The sequence below is a fragment of the Nyctereutes procyonoides genome, unplaced genomic scaffold (genome assembly GCF_905146905.1).
Source record: "Nyctereutes procyonoides isolate TBG_1078 unplaced genomic scaffold, NYPRO_anot_genome, whole genome shotgun sequence".
Lineage (NCBI taxonomy): Eukaryota > Metazoa > Chordata > Mammalia > Carnivora > Canidae > Nyctereutes > Nyctereutes procyonoides.
In genome coordinates this window covers 2786373-2805140 of record NW_026575034.1, presented here as the reverse complement: position 1 = coordinate 2805140, position 18768 = coordinate 2786373, and the positions used below count along the sequence as shown (strand labels likewise).

The following is an 18768-nucleotide window of genomic DNA, read 5'->3' as shown; positions in this document are numbered from 1 at the left end:
TAGAAACAGGCATTTTCCGTCCTGTTTATTCCTTAGACCCTCTCGCACCAACCCCGGAGAAGAGACAGGCATCGTCGACATACAGACGCGCAGTCCTGGCTGTGGAGCGGCTTAGGAGATGGGCTGTAATGGGTAGATAGCATTTTCTCTCTCTCCCTCTCTGTCTCTGTCTCACACACACACACACACACACACACACACACACACACACACACACACTTCACAACCTTCAGGAGTTTCCACTTAGGGGAAGAGAGACACTGGACGTATAATCATATAATCACCCAAATAATGTAACTACATAGTTAATGCAATTACATTCCACTTGTCGTTAATTTAAGCTTCTGCACTTTATTCAAAGCATCTAACTTGAGCATCTTGTCATGCACAAGAGATAAAAAATGGTCAATTCAGACATGAGGCCTGTCCCTCACGAAATGGGCATTCCAATGGAGAATGGCCCACAAAAGTGACTACAGAATGCCTACGGAGTGCTATGAAATAAATAAACAGGGTCCCAAGATAGACTCATAGGGCCATTACTAGGGGGGAGGGTATCCTTCAACTGCACTGGTCAGGAAAAGCATCTCTACGAAGGAGCTACTCCAACTGCAACCCAGAGGGCGGAGACTCCGCAGAAACCAGTGGGCTGTGGTCCCAGCAAGTCCCAGAAGGTCAGCGTGACGCGAACACACGAGGAAGGTGTGGAGGGTCCAGGGCAGACCTAGCTGGGGGTGCAAATGGGGACCAAGTCCTATAGACCCCGTGAGGCCAGGCAAGGGACTTGGATTGTATCTTAATTGCACAAATGGAAGTGCCTTTCCAGTTTCTCAGCATTGGAGCAGTTTAAATTGCTTATGCCGTGGTATTGATGATCACGTGCATTCCTATTCAACAGGATAATGAGCAAGGCTCACCGCCTTTCGCCCACAACACTCCACCGGAACGAAGCCCTCAAGGGAGAGAGGGCTTCAATTCAGTGGAGTGCCAAAACACTACACTTTCATTAAGACGTGGTAAAGTCTTGTAAGGAGGGCCATCCCCACCCCTGCAGCCTGATTTCAGTGTTCGGTACACCATTTACCCTCCTGCAGGACACTGTGCCATGTGCCGCCGTAGGAAGAGATGGCCTTGGCTCAGGGCAAGATACCCACGCAGGTTCTGAGCTCGGATAGCAAGGAAACTATCTCCTGTGCAAGACAGTGATACAACAGCCCGTGCACTGGCACAATTTCCTCTGTGCTAAAAACATCCCCAAATTGTAAAGTTGCATCTAAGGAAGAATTCTGGGAAAATGAGGCATGTAAATAAGGAGCTAAGTGAGGTAAAGGATGGGTGGTGACCCCGTGGTCAAGCCTTACACCCAAATCCACATGCGGATGTTGGGGGCACACTCATAAACGTAAAGAGTCGGGGCAGCCCGGGTGGCTCAGCAGTTTAGCGCCGCCTTCAGCCCAGGGTGTGATCCTGGAGACCCGGGATCGAGTCCCACGTCGGGCTCCCTGCATGGAGCCTGCTTCTCCCTCTGCCTGTGTCTCTGCCTCTGTGTGTGTGTGTGTCTTGTGAATAAATAAAATCTTAAAAAAAAAATGTAGAGTCTGCAGCTCCACCAAGATCAGTGTTTCAGAGACACTGTCTTAGAATCAGGACTTTGTACCCATGACCTGCATATTTAATATTCATCCTAAGAGACAAGAAAATACCACCACCAATTCAGGAGATGCAGAGCAGCAGCCGGTATGTCACCGGTCGGGAGGTGACGTGGGTCGGTCCCCTGGCAGCAGAGAACGATTACTGAAGTGTACCTCAGTTGTTAAAGGGTTAACATTGCCCTAACTGAATTCCCTTACCATTTCTGCCTCTAAAATGTGCTTCTATTCCCTATTCTCAAAAGCCTGTTTCTTATCCTACCAAGACTCACACGCTTTTTTTTCGTGCCTTAAATGAAGTGACAAGTCCATATGCAGATTTTGCAGACGAATGTCTGTTACCAACATCCATCCTATGTCATCAAGAGCTTTCCCTTTTCCCCTCAACGTCTAACTTATATATAGAGTGGTGTATTCTGTTACCGGTTTCAAGTACAAATTGTCAGGGTAACACGTTATTGTGGAAAACCTAGGAACTTCAGTCCTTGAAATCCTCCTTTACTGCTCAGTGTACGGGTAACCTAACTTAAGGGGCAAAAAAACAAATCCGGTGGAGCCAATCCGGACACACTTCCACAGCGTGCTCCGCAGGCCCTTTGCACGAGCTCCGCCAGCTCCCTTTGAGGTTTCCTGGTGCTCGTCGTGGGCAAGCACCTCGGGTCGGTTTCAGCCCCGCGACCTTTGCTCCCTGAAAGCGCTGCTTGGAACCACAAGGAAATCTTTCATGTAATTCAGGTCTGAAGATCAGATTTGCAAACTGAACTCGAGGGCCGATAAGACTGTTTGACACCACGACAAAATTTCAATTGTATCTGACTTGACTGCTACACCCACTAAGCTAACAAACCCGAGTGCGTTTCCTTCTTGGGTGAAACAGGCCTGACACGGCTCCCTGTGTTTCTGATGCAGATAAAGGCATCCCCGTGCCCCCCCCCCCACTTTCTTTAAAATAGTTTGCTTTGACTCCTCTCCACCTCTACCCCTCTCCCAATTTTGGAGAGAATTTAAACCACGCAATTCACTCAACGAGCGATGCGCACAACGTGCTTTTTAAAAACATTACAGGGAGAAAACCACTGTGAGAAGCACTTCAAGATCATCTCCACGATCAACAAATGTCACGTGGACTTTAACGCGCTTCTCGTCCACAATCTATTTGTATGTTTTCCTGGTAGTTTTTCTGTTCTAAAACTCAAAGATTTTAGCTTTGCCTTTCTCAGCCCTCCAAACCAGGCCAAACGAGCGAACATTTTGATCCTTTAGTCTTGGGAAATAAGAAAAATTCTGCATGAAGTTCTTGAAGTGAAATGAACTCTGAAGAAGCACAAGAAAATGACTATTTGAAACGTCTAATGAATTCAGGTCTCAGGGGGTAGGATGGTTCCCTCTGGGTACATGTGTCCAAGGTCACAAAGTGCGTAGAGGTGACAAAGTCCCGTGTCTCAGTGGATTCACTGAAGGAGTCTCCTCAGAGTCTACGCACATGGTTACGGCAAATAACAAATCCTACGCTCCGTAACTTGGCATTGTGGCAAAATTAGCGACTTAGTATATTTGTGCCTTTAATTAAACTTCTATTGAAACTTGAAATTAAATGGTGAATACCTTGGATACTCCTTTTTGATGACATTAGATATATTTTAAAGTTTGACCTTTACAGCGTAGGATATGTTTTATTGGCACATATATTTTTAAAAGGTTTACTTATTTGAGAGAGAGAGAGAGAGAGAGAGCAAGCAGGGGAGGGGAGAGGGACAGGGAGAGATTCTCCAGCACACTGCCCTGAGCTTGGAACCCAACACAGGACTGGACCTCATGACCCCCAGATCACGACCGGAGCCAAAATCAAGGGTCAGACGCGCAATCAACTGAGCCCCTCAGGCACCCCTGTATTAGTGCACATTTTAATTTCACATTCATTTCTCATCAACCAGGAGATTATCTAATCTAAATGATAAGGTCGTCTAATTTCCAGTGATGTGTTTTTTTTTTTGGGGGGGGGTGGCGGTTAAAAATGGTTTTATATCAGCAAGCAGATGAGACAAGCAGTTCAAACATTTTCAATCAAATCTTCTACTACAGGCGTTTCCTACAAAAGCCTACATTCGAAGTTATTTCAAAGGGCAATAAAAAGAAAGACGTGGGCAGCCTAGGTGGCCCAGCGGTTTAGCGCCACCTTCGGCCCAGGGCATGATCCTGGAGACCTGAGATCCAGTCCCACGTCAGGCTCCCTGCATGGAGCCTGCTTCTCCCTCTGCCTGGGTCTCTGCCTCTTTCTCTCTGTGTGTCTCTTATGAATAAATAACTAAGGCCTTAAAAAAAAAAAGAATAGTACATAGGGCAGCAGTATACCCTTTAAAAAAAAAACAGACGTATGGGGCAGATTAGAATACACGACTACATGATATAGTTAAAATCTAATTGTGTAACCCAGAACATATACGTGTGAATTAAATTCTGTTTTAATTCAGAGTGATTCCATGTACATAAGAATTACCTGGGGAAATTTTTTTAAATATAGCTTCCTATAGCGTCCTACCTTTTTTTTTTTTGTTTTTTTTTTGTTTTTTTTTTGTTTTTTTTTTTTGTTTTTTTTTTGTTTTTTTTTTTTTTGCGTCCTACCTTTATTTTTTTTTATTTTATTTTATTTTTTTTATTTATTTATTTTTTTTTTTTTGCGTCCTACCTTTAAAGAGAAAATACCATTACGTCGAGGAGATGGCGTAGGGGCCTGCATTTTAACAGAAGCTGGTACTTCCGATGCAAGTGGACAAAGTGCCACACTTTGGGAAACTACGCCTTCCTCCCGCTGTATGTGGAATCGGGACATGCGCCGACGCAGCGTACGCGGGCGTTCCTTACTCTAGTACAGTGACAGGCTAACTAACCAAGCTCCTCGTTTAAAAGAATACTTTTCCAAAGAAATAAAAACAAATCAATGAATACTTTTTCGTTACTTTCAGCCATCCCCGTCACCTGGTTATATAAATTGGATAAACTAATAACCGAAAGGAAGCACCAATAAAATATTTCATTATTATCATCAGTAGATGCCACACGGCAGATATTGCTGTAAGTGCTGTTCGTGCATGAAAGTATACGGCAAGTAACGAACACACTACTGTATGGAGAACTCTGGGTAACTTGCACAGCCTCGCACAGCTAGCAAGTGGCAAAGTGGAGATCCGATAAAGACGCTAATGGCTTTTCTTAATCTTGGCAGAAAACGAACTGCAATCCCCACACGCATCAGTGCAGCGCTCCTCACTCTCTTCTGTTAAGATGCCCCTGGAGACAGAGGGGTTGGGTCTTCTAGTCCCAAACATGAGAAAAACTATAAAGTTGTAGCCCTAACAACACTAGCTTATAATATTCATTCTAGTCATTAAGAAATGTTGGTTTAATATAAAAACAGTTGCTTCTTCAAAGTCTTCCATGCATGTTGCATGGCCGCTGGGACGCCACTGCTGCCTACTGGATCGCCCCACCGGAGGGGGAAGGGAGGGGTGGGGTACGGGTATCAGAACTGCGGGAGCAGCGATCACTGTTCTCGGATCATGTACGTACATACATACGGGAAACGATGCAAAAAAGAACAAAGTGAAGTGCTATATGAAAAAGCGTTTAGGAAAAAAATAAAAATAAAATAAATAAAAAGGAGAAAAAGCGTTTAGGGCGCCTGTGTGGCTCAGTCAGTTGAGCGTCTGACTCTTGATGTCCGCTCAGGTCGTGATCTCCGGGTCATGGAACCGAGCCCTGTGTAGGGCTCTGGGCTCAGCAGAGTCTCCCTAGGCTCGCTCGCTCTCTCACTCCCTCTGCCCCTGACCCTGCTCACTCTCACCTGCCTGCACGCACGCTCTCTCCCTAAAAAAAATCTTAAAAAGAAAAAAAAAAAGCTTTTGAAATGAACGAAAACCAAGCTTTTGAACACGGTAAAAAACAAAAGTCAAAATCTTGAACACTCCACATAAAACCAAACCCTCTTCAAAAAGAAAAACTTGGGAAGAAGGCAATGCAAGAGATTAAGTTACCACGTCCAATGTGAGTGCAAGGCCCACGGATGGGGAATTATAATCAGTTGGTTCTGATTATCGGGGCTGCCCAAAACAGAAACGTCTCTGTGGCTGTTGGCGTTTCCCGACCATCACGGCACAAGACGCTTAGACCTTCTGTACGCACGTAACTCTGGTCCTGGAGGGGTGGTGATCCCCGGCCATGCACAAGCTCCGGGGATCGTACCTGGCGGTGTATGCTGGTAACGTCTCTCCCAGCACCTGAGATGAGAGGGGGTCAACGGAACCACGTCCTTGTCCCTCACCAAATGGCATTTTGATAGCAGCACCTGGCCATCCCCAGGTTCATCCCAGATGAGAGAATAAATCTCCCCTTTTCCTGGGACTGCACTTCTTTTCACCGTTAGCAGCCAGAGGGGTCTACTGATGATTTAAGAACGCAGAAAACCAAAAAAGCTTACTTACAAAGACTGCAAAGCACTCAGTCCTCGAATGGCTTCACTGGGTACTGTTTTCAACTGATTGTTCTGCAGGGTTCTGGAAGGAAATTTTTGGTTAGTGAATAACAAGCAATTGTTACTATTTTTTTTTTCTTAGAAGAATTCAGAGCCCTTTCTATCCAAAAAAATATTTCCAAAGGCAGGAAAGGAGGAGAGGTCAAGGTGGAAAGCACCCAAGGAAAGAGAAGTGCAAAAAAAAGCAAGAAGCATTTGCTATAAAGCCCGCAATGAAACCGAGGCCGCTCTCCCAAGCCATCTCTGGACACAGACCTACTGGTAATACACGTTTCCAGGGATCTTTCACTCTCAGGAACTAAGGCACCCTAATTAATATTCATCACCCTAGGGACGGTTAAGGTTAATTAGGAAGCGTAACAAGTTAACTGAGAGGTAGAACAAGCAAACCGGCTGGAGTCCCTAGTGCCTTTTCAAGCTGGAATAAAGCAGAGCCCAGAAACACGGGCATTAGGTAAAGCCAATTTTTCCAAGAAGACTGCAGACCCTGAGCTCTTAGGGAGCAGCAGACACGTCCTTAGTGAATGGAGGAGGGCCCGGAGCAGAAAAAGAGCTTCAACTGTATGTAACGGTTAGAGAGAAGAGAGGCATTTACTGGTACTGAAAATGAGGTCTTTACTGCTGTTGTCTAAGCCACTTCTAGTCATACTAATACAGTGACTGCTTGACAGGAATCACGACCACAGGATGGAAGGGTAAAAGCCACAGAACTCACCGAACCAGAGAGGTCCAGTGACTTGCAGAGGATTGCCCAGCAAGGTAGTGGCAGTCAGTTCACCTGTTCATCTGCCATGATCCAAACCCCTACCCACTGCCAGGAAATTTATTTCCTGGTCCCTCACAGACTCTGTAAATTATAGACGTCTTAATTCCTTTTGGCTTTAAAAAAACGATCTTAACATTTCGAGCTTTTGTAAGCCTTTTTCCCTTTGGGGTCAGCTAATTCAAAGTTCTTACAGCTATCCGGTAAGTAGAAACAGCTCTACCAGTAAAGCTTAAATATGATTTCGATTCAATCCATTAGCCCCACAAAAAGCCTAATACATTCAACTGTAATGCACTGAAGGTCAGAACACCTATTATTTAGAGTTTTAACTTTTGTTATCTAGACCCAAGGTTGCCTAAATCAGCCCTCGCCTCCCACACTACCCATTGGCCACTCCTTAAATCTTTTAATCCTGAACTAAAAGAAACTGTGCTTACCCTAGCTCCAAGCATGTTGACTATGCAAAAAGAAAATACACAGCCAGCTGTGAAACTCTAAAATTGCATTACTTACAGAACTTTGAGTTCTTTCAACCCAGACAAGGCCTTTGGGTGGATAAAAGAAAGGTCGTTGCCAGCCAATCGTCTAGGGGGAAAAAAGCAGCAAGAAAAAAAAAAAAACTGTAATTCAGGCTCTTAAAATTCAGAACTCACAATAAACTAATCTGTGATTAGAGCTCTATGTTAAACATTTCTCAAGTCTGTCTGACATTCAACATGGACTTAAACCTTTGCTAAAGCGATCCCAAGATTCTCCCAATGAGATAAATGTCTCTAGAATTTTTTTTTAACTCCCAATACAATAATTCAAACAGGCACATTTTTATTCTGGTGAGGTCAAGCAAGCCAAAACACATTAAACCAAATTAAGTTTGCTATTCATGGTCACTCTCTGCAGCTTGCAGTGTTTTCCAAGTGCCTCATAAATACAGACCACTGGTCAGCAGGCAGGAGTGTTTATACAGATCAGAGCAAACCAGTCTGTTAAGGAGGAATGCCTCCCGGAGGCAAGTCAGCCTGTTATCTCTCCATTACCAAGGGCCGGCGGGTACTCTGTGCAGAAGGGAAGCGAAAAGTGAAAGTCACTTTAAGCAGGACTTTCCAAGCAAAGGCATATGTGTGTGTGTATGAGATTCTCCCAATGAGATAAATGTCTCTGGAATTTTTTCTTTTAACTCCCACCACAATAATTCAAACAGGCACATTCGGGCGGGGGGGGGGGCGTGCACCCGTGTGTATGCACACACAGACGTGTATGTACGTACGGGGTGTTTTTGAGAAAGGTTTTCCTAAAGAAATTCTAAAGTGACAAATGTAACGGGGAGTAAGGGTGAGTAAGGAAAAGACCAGAATTCCTGGGGCCCTTTTGTAAGACAGTCCGAGCCCACAGTTCCTGCCGCGCCCCGCTTCCCAGGCACACAGAAACGGGAGGAGAAGCTGCACAGGACTTTAGGGACAAGGAGCGGGACGTAAGGCAGCAGCTCGAGTGAGTAACCTGTACACAGGTGGGCTGGAGGGAGGTCTCCAAGCCGGTCTTAGGAACGAGGGCCGTGTGCCTGGACGTTAAGCACAGGACCCTCCTCCCCCGTCCCCCAACATGGCCTGGTTTCACCAGGGGCACTTCCCCCAGCAACAGGTTTTGTATCTATAAGTTGCTTTTTTTTAAATTTTTTTTATTTATTTATGATAGACAGAGAGAGAGAGAGAGAGAGAGAGGCAGGGACACAGGCAGAGGGAGAAGCAGGCTCCATGCACCGGGAGCCCCACGTGGGATTCGATCCCAGGTCTCCAGGATCACGCCCTGGGCCAAAGGCAGGCACTAAACCGCTGCACCATCCAGGGATCCCTGTAAATTGCTTTTTTTTAAAGTGCTCTCCCTCCCTGTGCCCTAGGATCACGTGGTCATCAAGTCCTAGTAATCCCTCCTTTCTTTTTTTTTTAATTTCTTTTTATTGGAGTTCGATTTGCCAACATATAGCATAACACCCAGGGCTCATCCCATCAAGTGCCCCCCTCAGTGCCCGTCACCCAGTCACCCCCACCCCCGCCCACCTCCCCTTCCACCACCCCTGGTTCGTGTCCCAGAGTTAGGAGTCTCTAATCCCTCCTTTAAAGGTTCCGTTTTCATCCCTCCAGCTCCTCCCTGCAAGCAGCCGGCACCTCCTCTCAGCCGCCTTCATCGAGTCACTCATTCACTGAAAAGTTTCGTTCGTTCATCAACAAACATGAGTGTCTACTAAGCACCAGGGGTAGGACATGCTCTTCCTAGACCTCTGGTCCCCCTCGCCTTCCAATCCACCCCTCTAGTACTCCCTGATTTTAGGGACACAAGAAAGGCTCCTTCATTTGAAGTCACTGAGGCCTGAAACCACTTTTTAGACGCGTTATTTTCTCTAGAACTCTTTGTCCCAGTTAAAATGCAAATAGCCCTGGAAAGGACACCGCTGGATCCTTACTTAGCCTTACCGTAGGGATGTGGCCTGAAGGTGTGTGTTGGGCAACCGGAGGGTGCCGGTGCGGGTGGAGAACCAAGGCGCTCAGAAACCAAGAGTGACTACGTAAAATTACTTCTTCGGTAGCAAGGATCACGACACTGGCTTCTCAGGCAACACCACGGGTGTCGCACAGGGTCGACCTGAACTAAGTTCCTCCTAAAAAGCCTTCTCACCACACACCGGGCACCCTCATACCTTTCAAGGCTTCCCAAGATCCAGACTCAAAAGAGCTTACTTTGTACCATCAGGCTCTCGGCCTTTTACCTCCCAAGGTTCACCATATGTAAAGTGAGAGACTGAAAAAGACAGTCTTAATACCTCCTGAAGGTTAAAAATATTTAAAGTGATTTGTCCTCAGCAACCCTCTAGGTTCTAGCCTAGCCAGCGCCACCGCTGGTCTTCCCGTGCTTTACCTCCCAACCTCACCTTCGCTCCTCCAATACCCGACTCCAGCGCTACTTCCCGCGAAGACTTCAGTTTTCGTGAACACGCCTCACGTAGGTAGACTCCTAGAACTCGCAAGCACAGGCTACATCCTCCCGGTTGTTTCTAGCACATTGGCCTTTTAGGTCAAGCACAAGCAGTGCCCAGACCGGGCATGCATCTCACACTTGTGTTACTACCCACCAACACGCCGACTCATTAGTCAGAAACCGTTTTCTGAGAATTTTCCCCATTGAAAATACTCGCCATTCCGATGCCACAGCACCCGGCCCCCCACTGTCTACCCTAATGCACACTTGGTGCAAGCTCTCTCTGTGTCTGAGATATAGAAGAGGCCTTTCTATATCTCAGATTTACTAATTAAGATTCAATTAATAATGCTCATGCCGTAAAGGGAATATTTAAAAGATCACATTTCTGGGGGCCTGGGTGGCTCAGTCGGCTAAGCATCGGCCTTCGGTTCAGGTATATCCCAGGGTTCTGGGAGCCCACTTCTCCCTCTGCCCCTCCTCCCTGCTTGTGATCTCCCTCTCTCTCTCTCTCAAATGAATAAATAAAATCTTTAAATAAGTAAAAAAGTAATAAAAGATCACATTTCAAAAAAAAAAAATCGAATCATACCATACGGGGTCATAGCCTTCTTTCCCCGCAGGGCTGTAAGTAATCATGTGACTATGGCTGCTGCCCGGGTTATCTCAAAGATCTGCCTTAAACAGCTCGAGTCTGGGGCACCCGGCTGGCTCCGTCAGTAGAGCATACGATTCTTGATCTCGGGGTTGTAAGTTCAAGCCCCGTGTTGGCTGTAGAGATTATACTCAAAAATAAAGTCTTAAAAAAAAAAAAGGGTGGGGGGTGGTGGCACACGGCGGGCCCGGTTGGAAGCACAGGAGACTATTGATCTCAGGGCTGTAAGTTTGAGCCCCGCCAAACACTGCATGCAGAGATTTCTTAAATATAATTTTTTAAAAGATTAAAAAAAAGAAAAGCTCAGGTCCGGTAAAAGACAAACACCATAAACAGACTGACGTTGTTACAGGATTCGTGATTTTTCTAACATTAGTTTTCAATGTCCCCGAATCTATGAGCTTTCCTTGAGCTCAATCTATTACACTAGGGACACATGAAAAAGTGTTTTAAAAAAATAACAAAAGAAGTGGCAAAATGCAGAGCACCTGATTACCTTTACTTGTCAACAAAAAAGACTGTTTACCACCTCAGCCAAGATCCTTGCTCCCTCCTCCCAAATCCCTGCCCCATTTATAGGCCAAGGGAAAACTAGAGTAACTGAGCTTCAAGACGTATCCTCTCTTCCTCCACTACTTATTGTGAACAGAAATGACCGAATGAGCTCCCTACATGTGGTTTTTGCCGAAATACAGGCCCACTCTCCGGAGATAAACCCTCGGAGGATGCAGTGGATGGTGCCAACGGAGCGCGAGAGGGGACCCTACCGCACACTGCCGCGGCGGTCCCATTTCTTGACTACAGTAAACATATCGTGTGGAGCCTGTGGGGCTGCATCAACGCGTGCTTCCCGAGCTGTCGCCTTCATGAGTCCTAAGCACGACAGCTTGGAGAAGGCTCTACAGATCCAGCAGCCGCGGGCCCCGAAGTCCCATCCCATTTTGCTTCTTTCGTGAGCCAGAATTTCTTACAGTAGACGCTGGGGACGCCTCGCATCAAAACCTCAGATCCAGGGAGAGCAAAGTGAATAAGTAACAGGGTTAGGGACAAAGTCCCAAGAGCTCTGAGGGGAAAGAGGCCTATGGAATGAGCCCACGGTAGTCGCAGGCCCGGAGATCCACGGCTTACGGACATTCTTCCATTTTAATCATCTCATTGCCGTGGCCCCGTTTGGCCCCGTTTCTCCGAGTCCCTGGGAGGCTAGGTGACTTGGCGGACGGGCCCGGAGGGAGGCGGAGGAGCCAGCATTCCAGCGCCACTGCTTATTCACGTCAATGCCCCCGGGGTGTCACCAAGAAGTTGGGAAATACCTCCCGAGAGGTGGAACAGAGTGGACTTGGGCAATAGCCTTGCTCTGAGCATCGACGCTCTCCCCTGGGAGCCTGGAGCCCCAAGCAGGGCCTGTGGACCTAAGAGCTCCCGAATGCAGCCACGGAGGAATTTCCAAGACCACCAGTGCCAACCTTCCCACAGCCAGAGATGAGCAGTGGGAAAGGGGCTAAGGATGGGATCCCAGGGTGAGGGCAGGCCCTAAAACTCACTGGGACTTTATTTGGGACGTAGAGGAGTCTTGGTTGTGCGTCTTTTAATGCAAACTCTCATGGAAAAAGAGAGGATGTATTGGCTGGCCCCAGAAAACCCGTTTAATTCGCTAAGTGAGGATACACAGATAACCATTATTACTACTGTTCCAATGGCCGTGAAGACCTACAGGGGGAAAAACTAGCAGTGTAAGAACAGAAAGGTGGGCATGGCACAATTTTCTGCGTGCTAAGGGGACAAGGTCCCAGGCATCACTTCCTTCCCCGCTGAAGCTGAAGCTCCTCTCTCCAAAGACCAAGAGCCTCCTTGCAAGGTTTCAATCCATTCACTCTTCCTCTTCCTGCCGTCACCTGAGTCTAAGCCCCCAATTCCCCTCCACCCTCCACCAGATTACTGCCGTGAACCTCCGCAAGACTCCTGCCTCAACCACTTAATTATAACACTGTGGGAGCTACATCTTAAAAAAGCACAGCTCTGAGCATTTTCCCAAAGGCTTTTTTTTCCCTGCTGACTTAGCTGGAATGCCACCGTGGATCTGGATCGGCTCTGCCTTGCCTACCTGATCCCACAACGCTCCCCGTGTCCTACGGCTTAGCACGCCGTGCCTTCCCATCTCTGCTTCTTTGCTCATGACACTTCCTTCGCCTGAAATACCCTGACTCCGGTCTCTGCCAAGTGAAACATTACTCGTCAGGACTGTCCAAGTCGGATACTGCCACCAATACAAAACCATCATGCTAGCAGCTTCCTTTGATTCCACCGGTATTAGACAACGCTCTCACGGGGCACACATCTTATTCTGCCTCTCGTCACTACAAACTGGCCACATCCCCTCAAGCCGTACTGTATGTCCCTTATGGGCAGGGACCGAGTCGTACTCATTCAGTCTTCCCTTGCACGGGGCCCTACGCGTTGCAGACACTTGGTATTTGCTGTAATGCCGCAACTAAGCGCCAGCAGGACTCAGGACTCGACTGCTCCTGGAAGGGTGGGGAAAGCTTCCTGTTTATCTTCTCTTCTCTGCAAGTTTTCTCCTCTCGTTTCATTTCTGCTCCCCTACTGCCCCCCACTCTCCCGACATGGAAGAGCCACTTGGCTAGATTTTAAAGTGCTATGGCAACTATTTTCCTTCTTAACATATTCCGGGAGTGCACTTTCTTGGGGAAGTGGAGGGTGGGCCCGAAACACGGGAACGCCAGTCCACCGGTCAGCAGGATCCTCTGGACACACTCTGGGCTGTGCACATGATCACACAGAGCTGGAACAAGTCTAGCAGGACTTCGAATGGGGACACAGTCTACCTCAAGGCAACTCCTATTTATTCTGCTTGTTGCAACAGTCTCAGAAGCAGAGAGAGCAACGACAGGGAGGGGAGAGACAGAGAGAGGGCGGAGGATGGGGAAAGGGCAAGCCGTCAGACTTCCGCTCTCCCACTGGATCTGGAGCCATTCCAGGAAACAGGATACAAGTGGCTCAGTGTGTAATGTCTTTATGAATCTGTTTCGTACGCATTTATTATTCATAAGGTCCACGGGCTCACATTAGCGGCTCTTTCCAGGGGAAGCTAGGGCTTTCGATTATATCCTCTCTTCTTAATGCATATGCTACATGATATTTTCTGTCTGCCGTCGGTCCCAGGAGGGGGAAGCAGGGACAGCGCTGGCTAAGTGGGCACAGATTAACGGTGGGTACGAACAAGCAGGCCACATTCTAGTACGTCATCTGCGCCAGACGGTTCATACTTTCGAGAAATGTGCGGAATCAGGCTGGCATTTCTTCACTTGGGAAGCAATTTAAAGGAACGAGAGAGGCAAGTGTGAAACAGATTTAAAAAAAAAAACACACACACACAGTTGGTGTCATTTCTCTAAGAAATGCCTGGATTTGGGTTTCTTCTGGCCTGTCACAGGAACTTCACTGTAGCCATTTGGCTGGAATTCTGGCCAAGACCCAGCGGACTCAGGACTACAACGTACACACGGACTGGACATATGTACCGAGCCAGGAGGAGGGCGGATGAGGGTGCAGCAGCTTCCAGCAGCTGTTGTGAGGAGCCTGGCGTGGAGAAGGCGGGAGTTAGGCAACTGCAGCAGCCAGGCCCCGGCCCCAAGCTCGCTCCCGTTCCAACAACAGAGAGCTTCGCTCGGGCAATCCCTCCAGCGCACTGGGAGAGGTCAGAGTCAGGGTGCCCAAAGCCCCCACCCCCCGCGCCCGCTGCCTTCCTCGGGCAGAGGTGGTGACCAGGGCCCCGGCGCCCTGCTGCCCTCGAGGCCTGACCGAAAAGCGCGTCAAGCACCACCCTTCCCTTCCGGGGCCTCCTCTCCCCCGCACTCCCTCCGACCCCTACCTTTCCCCACCTGGCACATGGAACCTGCACATAGGAACTACCGCAGGCTGCGCCCCGATACGTCCGGCCGCCGAGCCCTGTGAGGCGGGTGGGCGCCCCAGACACAACCCCGGGCGGCCCGCGCCTCCACAGGAGGCATTTCTAGGCCAACGCTGACCGGGCGAGCGCGGCCGCAGGGAGTGTCTAACCGGAGGCGGGGGGCACCCCGTCATGAAAGAGAACCCGAAACCTGCAGGCCCTACGATGTCGGCAACCGTATTAAAAGTACAAGCAAAAACCATGGTCATGCACACCTCTCACCCAAGTCCCCAACCATGCATTTATGTGTTAAGGCCCCACTTTGTGCCTGGAACTCTGCGGCCTCCTGTGAAAGACCCCAAGAGGTGTACTGGTTTCCCGTTAGGAGATATTTAGTATCAATATATATTGACAAAAAGTTGGGGCAGCTCAGTTGGTTGAACGTCCGACTCTTGGTTTTGGCTCAGGTCATGATCTCCCTTGCAACTGGCTCCGTACCCAAGGGCAGAGTCTGCTTCAGATTCTCTCCCTCTCCCTCTGCACTTCCTACCGTGCTCTCTCTAAAATAAATATGTAAATGAACTAGGGGTGGTGGAAGGGGAGGAGGGCGGGGGGTGGGGGTGAACGGGTGACAGGCACCGAGGGGGACACTTGACGGGATGAGCACTGGGTGTTATTCTGTATGTTGGTAAATTGAACACCAATAAAAATTAATTTATTAAAAAAAATAAAAATAAATATGTAAATGTGAAATATATAAATATGTATACACACACACGTGTATATATAGACAAGAAGTGACGTCACCTTAGCACCCTTTCATTTTAGTTATCCTATATACTCACCCTCGTTATCACCATCCCTCTGCTGTTTATTTATTTTTTATTTGTTAAATATTTTATTTATTTATTTATTCATGAGAGACACAGAGAGAGCGAGAGAGGCAGAGACACAGGCAGAGGGAGAAGCAGGCTCCACGCAGGGAGCCCGACGTGGGACGCGATCCTGAAGGCAGGCAGTCAACCGCTGAGCCACCCAGGGACCCCCAGCTCTGCTGTCTTTTAAAACAGAACAAAGTGTCTCTGTTTCCTTCGTGCCTTGCCCAAGGTCCTATGCCACAGCTAAATAATGTAAATTCTAGAAATAAAACAAGGTGAATAAGGTAAAATAATGCAGATTCCAGAAACAGAACACTGTTGCTTTGTGTATTTTCTATGAATGGCTTTAAGAGAACCAAAGGATGTAGTTATTTTCTTAGTAAATAGAAGGGCTAACAAGTAAATAGCTCCCCTTGGACATTCTTCTTATCAAGGTTAAATAAACTTCATCTGATACCGTGTAACAGAGTCCTGAGTCAGCTAACAGTGTTTTACTCACCCTATTTCTTCACAAACCAACCAGGAAGAGTTTTATATCTTCATATAACTTTTATGTAAGTGCACGTTAAAAATGGATATGTTTTAAGAACACACTGGTATTAAGAACCCTTCTTAAATCCCCAGGGTTTTTAAAGTAGATTTGCTTGAGAAGGGGAAAATTATTTCATTTATCTATTTGAATATACCCACGTATATCACAGGTAGAGCAATAAAACCCCTGGCAATGGTTACATTTCCTGGGCAAAGTTATCCTGACAACCTCTGGCAATAAACACACGCAATATCCACCCAGATGAGGAAATATGTTACCGCTTTTAAGAAGTTTTACAACTAAAAAAAAAAAAAAAAGAAGAAGAAGAAGAAGAAGTTTTACAACTAACATCTACCAGCAAATATTGACCTTTGACTCTAGGCGAAGCACCATAGGTTTGGCAAAGTAAGTCCTGTGCTTTCCCAGGAAACGTCCCATTTCATTTCTTTTAAATAAGGATAATTCATTAAACATAAAACTTCAGTAGAATTTAGTTTTTATATAGTCTGGTAGTTTCTGACATCAATAAATTCAAAATGAAGAAGAAATCCTGTCTTAACTCCTGCCTCAATTTCAAGCTCAAAAAATGCGGTTGCCTTCACCAGGTCATACTGGAGTGGGTGACAACAGGCCCCAAATAGGAGCCCTCAGAGAAAAGGCAGAGGAGTTGCCGAGACACGTGCACACTGACGCACCGTGAGCACCGAGTAACAGGGCACGCGCTCCAGCACTTGGTTGAGAGGAGCAGAGAAAAGTGCAAGAGGAACTTGGAAAAGCAAGACCAGGAAGGCTCCCTATGGCAGAAAGGGCTCAAAATGGACCCTATGAAAGGGGTAAGATGTGAAGAGGAGAGAGAGGAATCATGCTTAGCAAATACCCATGCCTTCCTGGCATAGCCTGGGTTCGTTCAAAGATCACCTCCTTCACATGATGCCGCTCAATGAGTAAATTTCGACTGCTTTTAATCAATGATACTGATCCCATTCCAGTGGCTGGTTTAGGGTTGGACCTGTGACCCCAGCTCTGGCTACAGGAAGTCAGCTGGGGGTTTCTGGGAAAGGTAGCTTTCCCCCTAAATGGGGATACAATAGAAGGGATGACTCACTTCTCTTTCTGGATGCTACCACGTCTAAATAGACTTTGTGAAGTGACTGCAACCCCGGTGCTACCTGAACCGGAGGAGCAGAGTAGGAAGGCAAAGAAACTGGGTTCCTGAGGATGTGACCTAACTCCATTAACCAGCTCTAGGGGAGGTCTTCTCGTTATGCAAGATAGTGCATTTCCTTACTGTTGAAGCTACTCCGAATTTAATTTGTTTCTTGCAGCCAAATGTACTTTAACCAACTGCCCAACCGATGACCATTCTTCCCTTCTTACCTAGTAATAGAACCTTGAGATTTTGGTCTAGACAGCAATATGCCCAGTTCAAAAGCCATACTTCCCCGCATCCCACAGTTAGTCTGCCCACGTAACTAAGTCCTAGCCAATGAGATGTGAGCAGAAGTTTATAAGGGAGGCTTAAGATGGCTTCTTGAAGCTGACTACTGGGAAATATTCCCCCCTTTCTTTCCTCCTTCATCTTTCCTATTGTTGAGAACCGGGTCAGGATGGCTACAGCTTATGTAGACAGTTATTTTGTGATCTTGAGATGGTAGCTATAGAATGAATGAGAAATGCAGAGCATCAGAACCTCCATCCCTGATGACTTTGCAATGCACCAAAATAGTTCCATAGATACGTGTGTGTGTGCGTGCACGCACGTGCACCTTAGGTGTGTAAGCCATTTATGTTGGAGATAATGGGTACTTACTTTTTCCTCTCTTCTCTTTCTACCTTATTTTTATAAGGATCCAGATTTTAAAAATTGAGTATCTGTTAATTTTATGATCATTTTCTTAAAAAGTTCGGTGTGCCTATAATACAGACTTTTTAGCACCTCCAACATTATCTATGATATAAACATAATCCAAACTAAGAGGAAGTGAAAATACCTATTAGAAGAAAATAATACACAAATTCTGAATTAAAGGTTCTACTAAAGCATATAATACTGTGTTAAACAAGCATGGATTGATTAAGAATGGACAATACATGGAAGAAATGACTTAGCCTGTTTCCTCACTGGGAAATTAAATTATGCCAGCAGAAAATCAAATACATGTTTACTTACTTCAAGTCATTACTATTTTTAATCAAAGGACAAAAAATTAGCCTTGATTAAAATACGTAAGTAGGGACACCTGGGTGGCTCAGCGGTTTAGTTCCTGCCCTCAGCCCAAGGCATGATCCTGGAGTCCCGGGATCGAGTCCCACATCGGGCTCCCTGCATGGAGCCTGCTTCTCCCTCTGCCTGTGTCTCTACCTCTCTCTCTGTGTGTCTCTCATGAATAAATACATAAAATCTTTTTTAAATTTTTTAAAAACTTTAAAAATACATAAGTAAACCAACAAACTGGTTTCTAGTTGTGTCTCTACACGTTCGGAATCCCATGTCAAACCTTTTAACAATGAACTGCTTGATTCTCCTGGTTGATTTCCCCTAGTCCCCTATGAAGTCCTGACTTATCAAATCCAAAATCTGAGTACACCCCACATTTCATCACCTCTACTGCTGAACTGCAAAGCACTGGAGGACAAAGCTACAGAACCCATTGGTTCCACTATAAATGAATATTACCTAGGCTTTAACTGAGACCTTTCTATATTCTTCACTGATCCTTTGTTCATTTCGGATTGACCCAATTAAACAAACATTTCCTACAATGCGTCTAGTTACTAGATTCTAATCGGCTGAGATAACTATGTTTTCTTTCTGCCAGTCTTTCTTCTCCCTTCTGCTTCCTCCGGGAGGACTGTCCACCTCAAGTAGTCCCAGTGGGTGGGAGC

The 18768-nt window shown here is 46.7% G+C and overlaps 1 protein-coding gene across 1 annotated transcript in view; it reads right to left on the bottom strand.

Annotated features, from left to right (window-relative positions):
* LGR4 (leucine rich repeat containing G protein-coupled receptor 4) overlaps positions 1 to 18768 on the bottom strand; it is a 98807-nt gene that overhangs the window by 19887 nt on the left and 60152 nt on the right. Inside the window, exons 3-4 of the mRNA XM_055317792.1 lie at positions 7457 to 7528; positions 6128 to 6199 (exon numbers count right to left, since the gene is read on the bottom strand). Of these exons, the coding sequence (XP_055173767.1) occupies positions 6128 to 6199; positions 7457 to 7528 (144 nt within the window). The remainder of the gene's footprint in view (positions 1 to 6127; positions 6200 to 7456; positions 7529 to 18768) is intronic.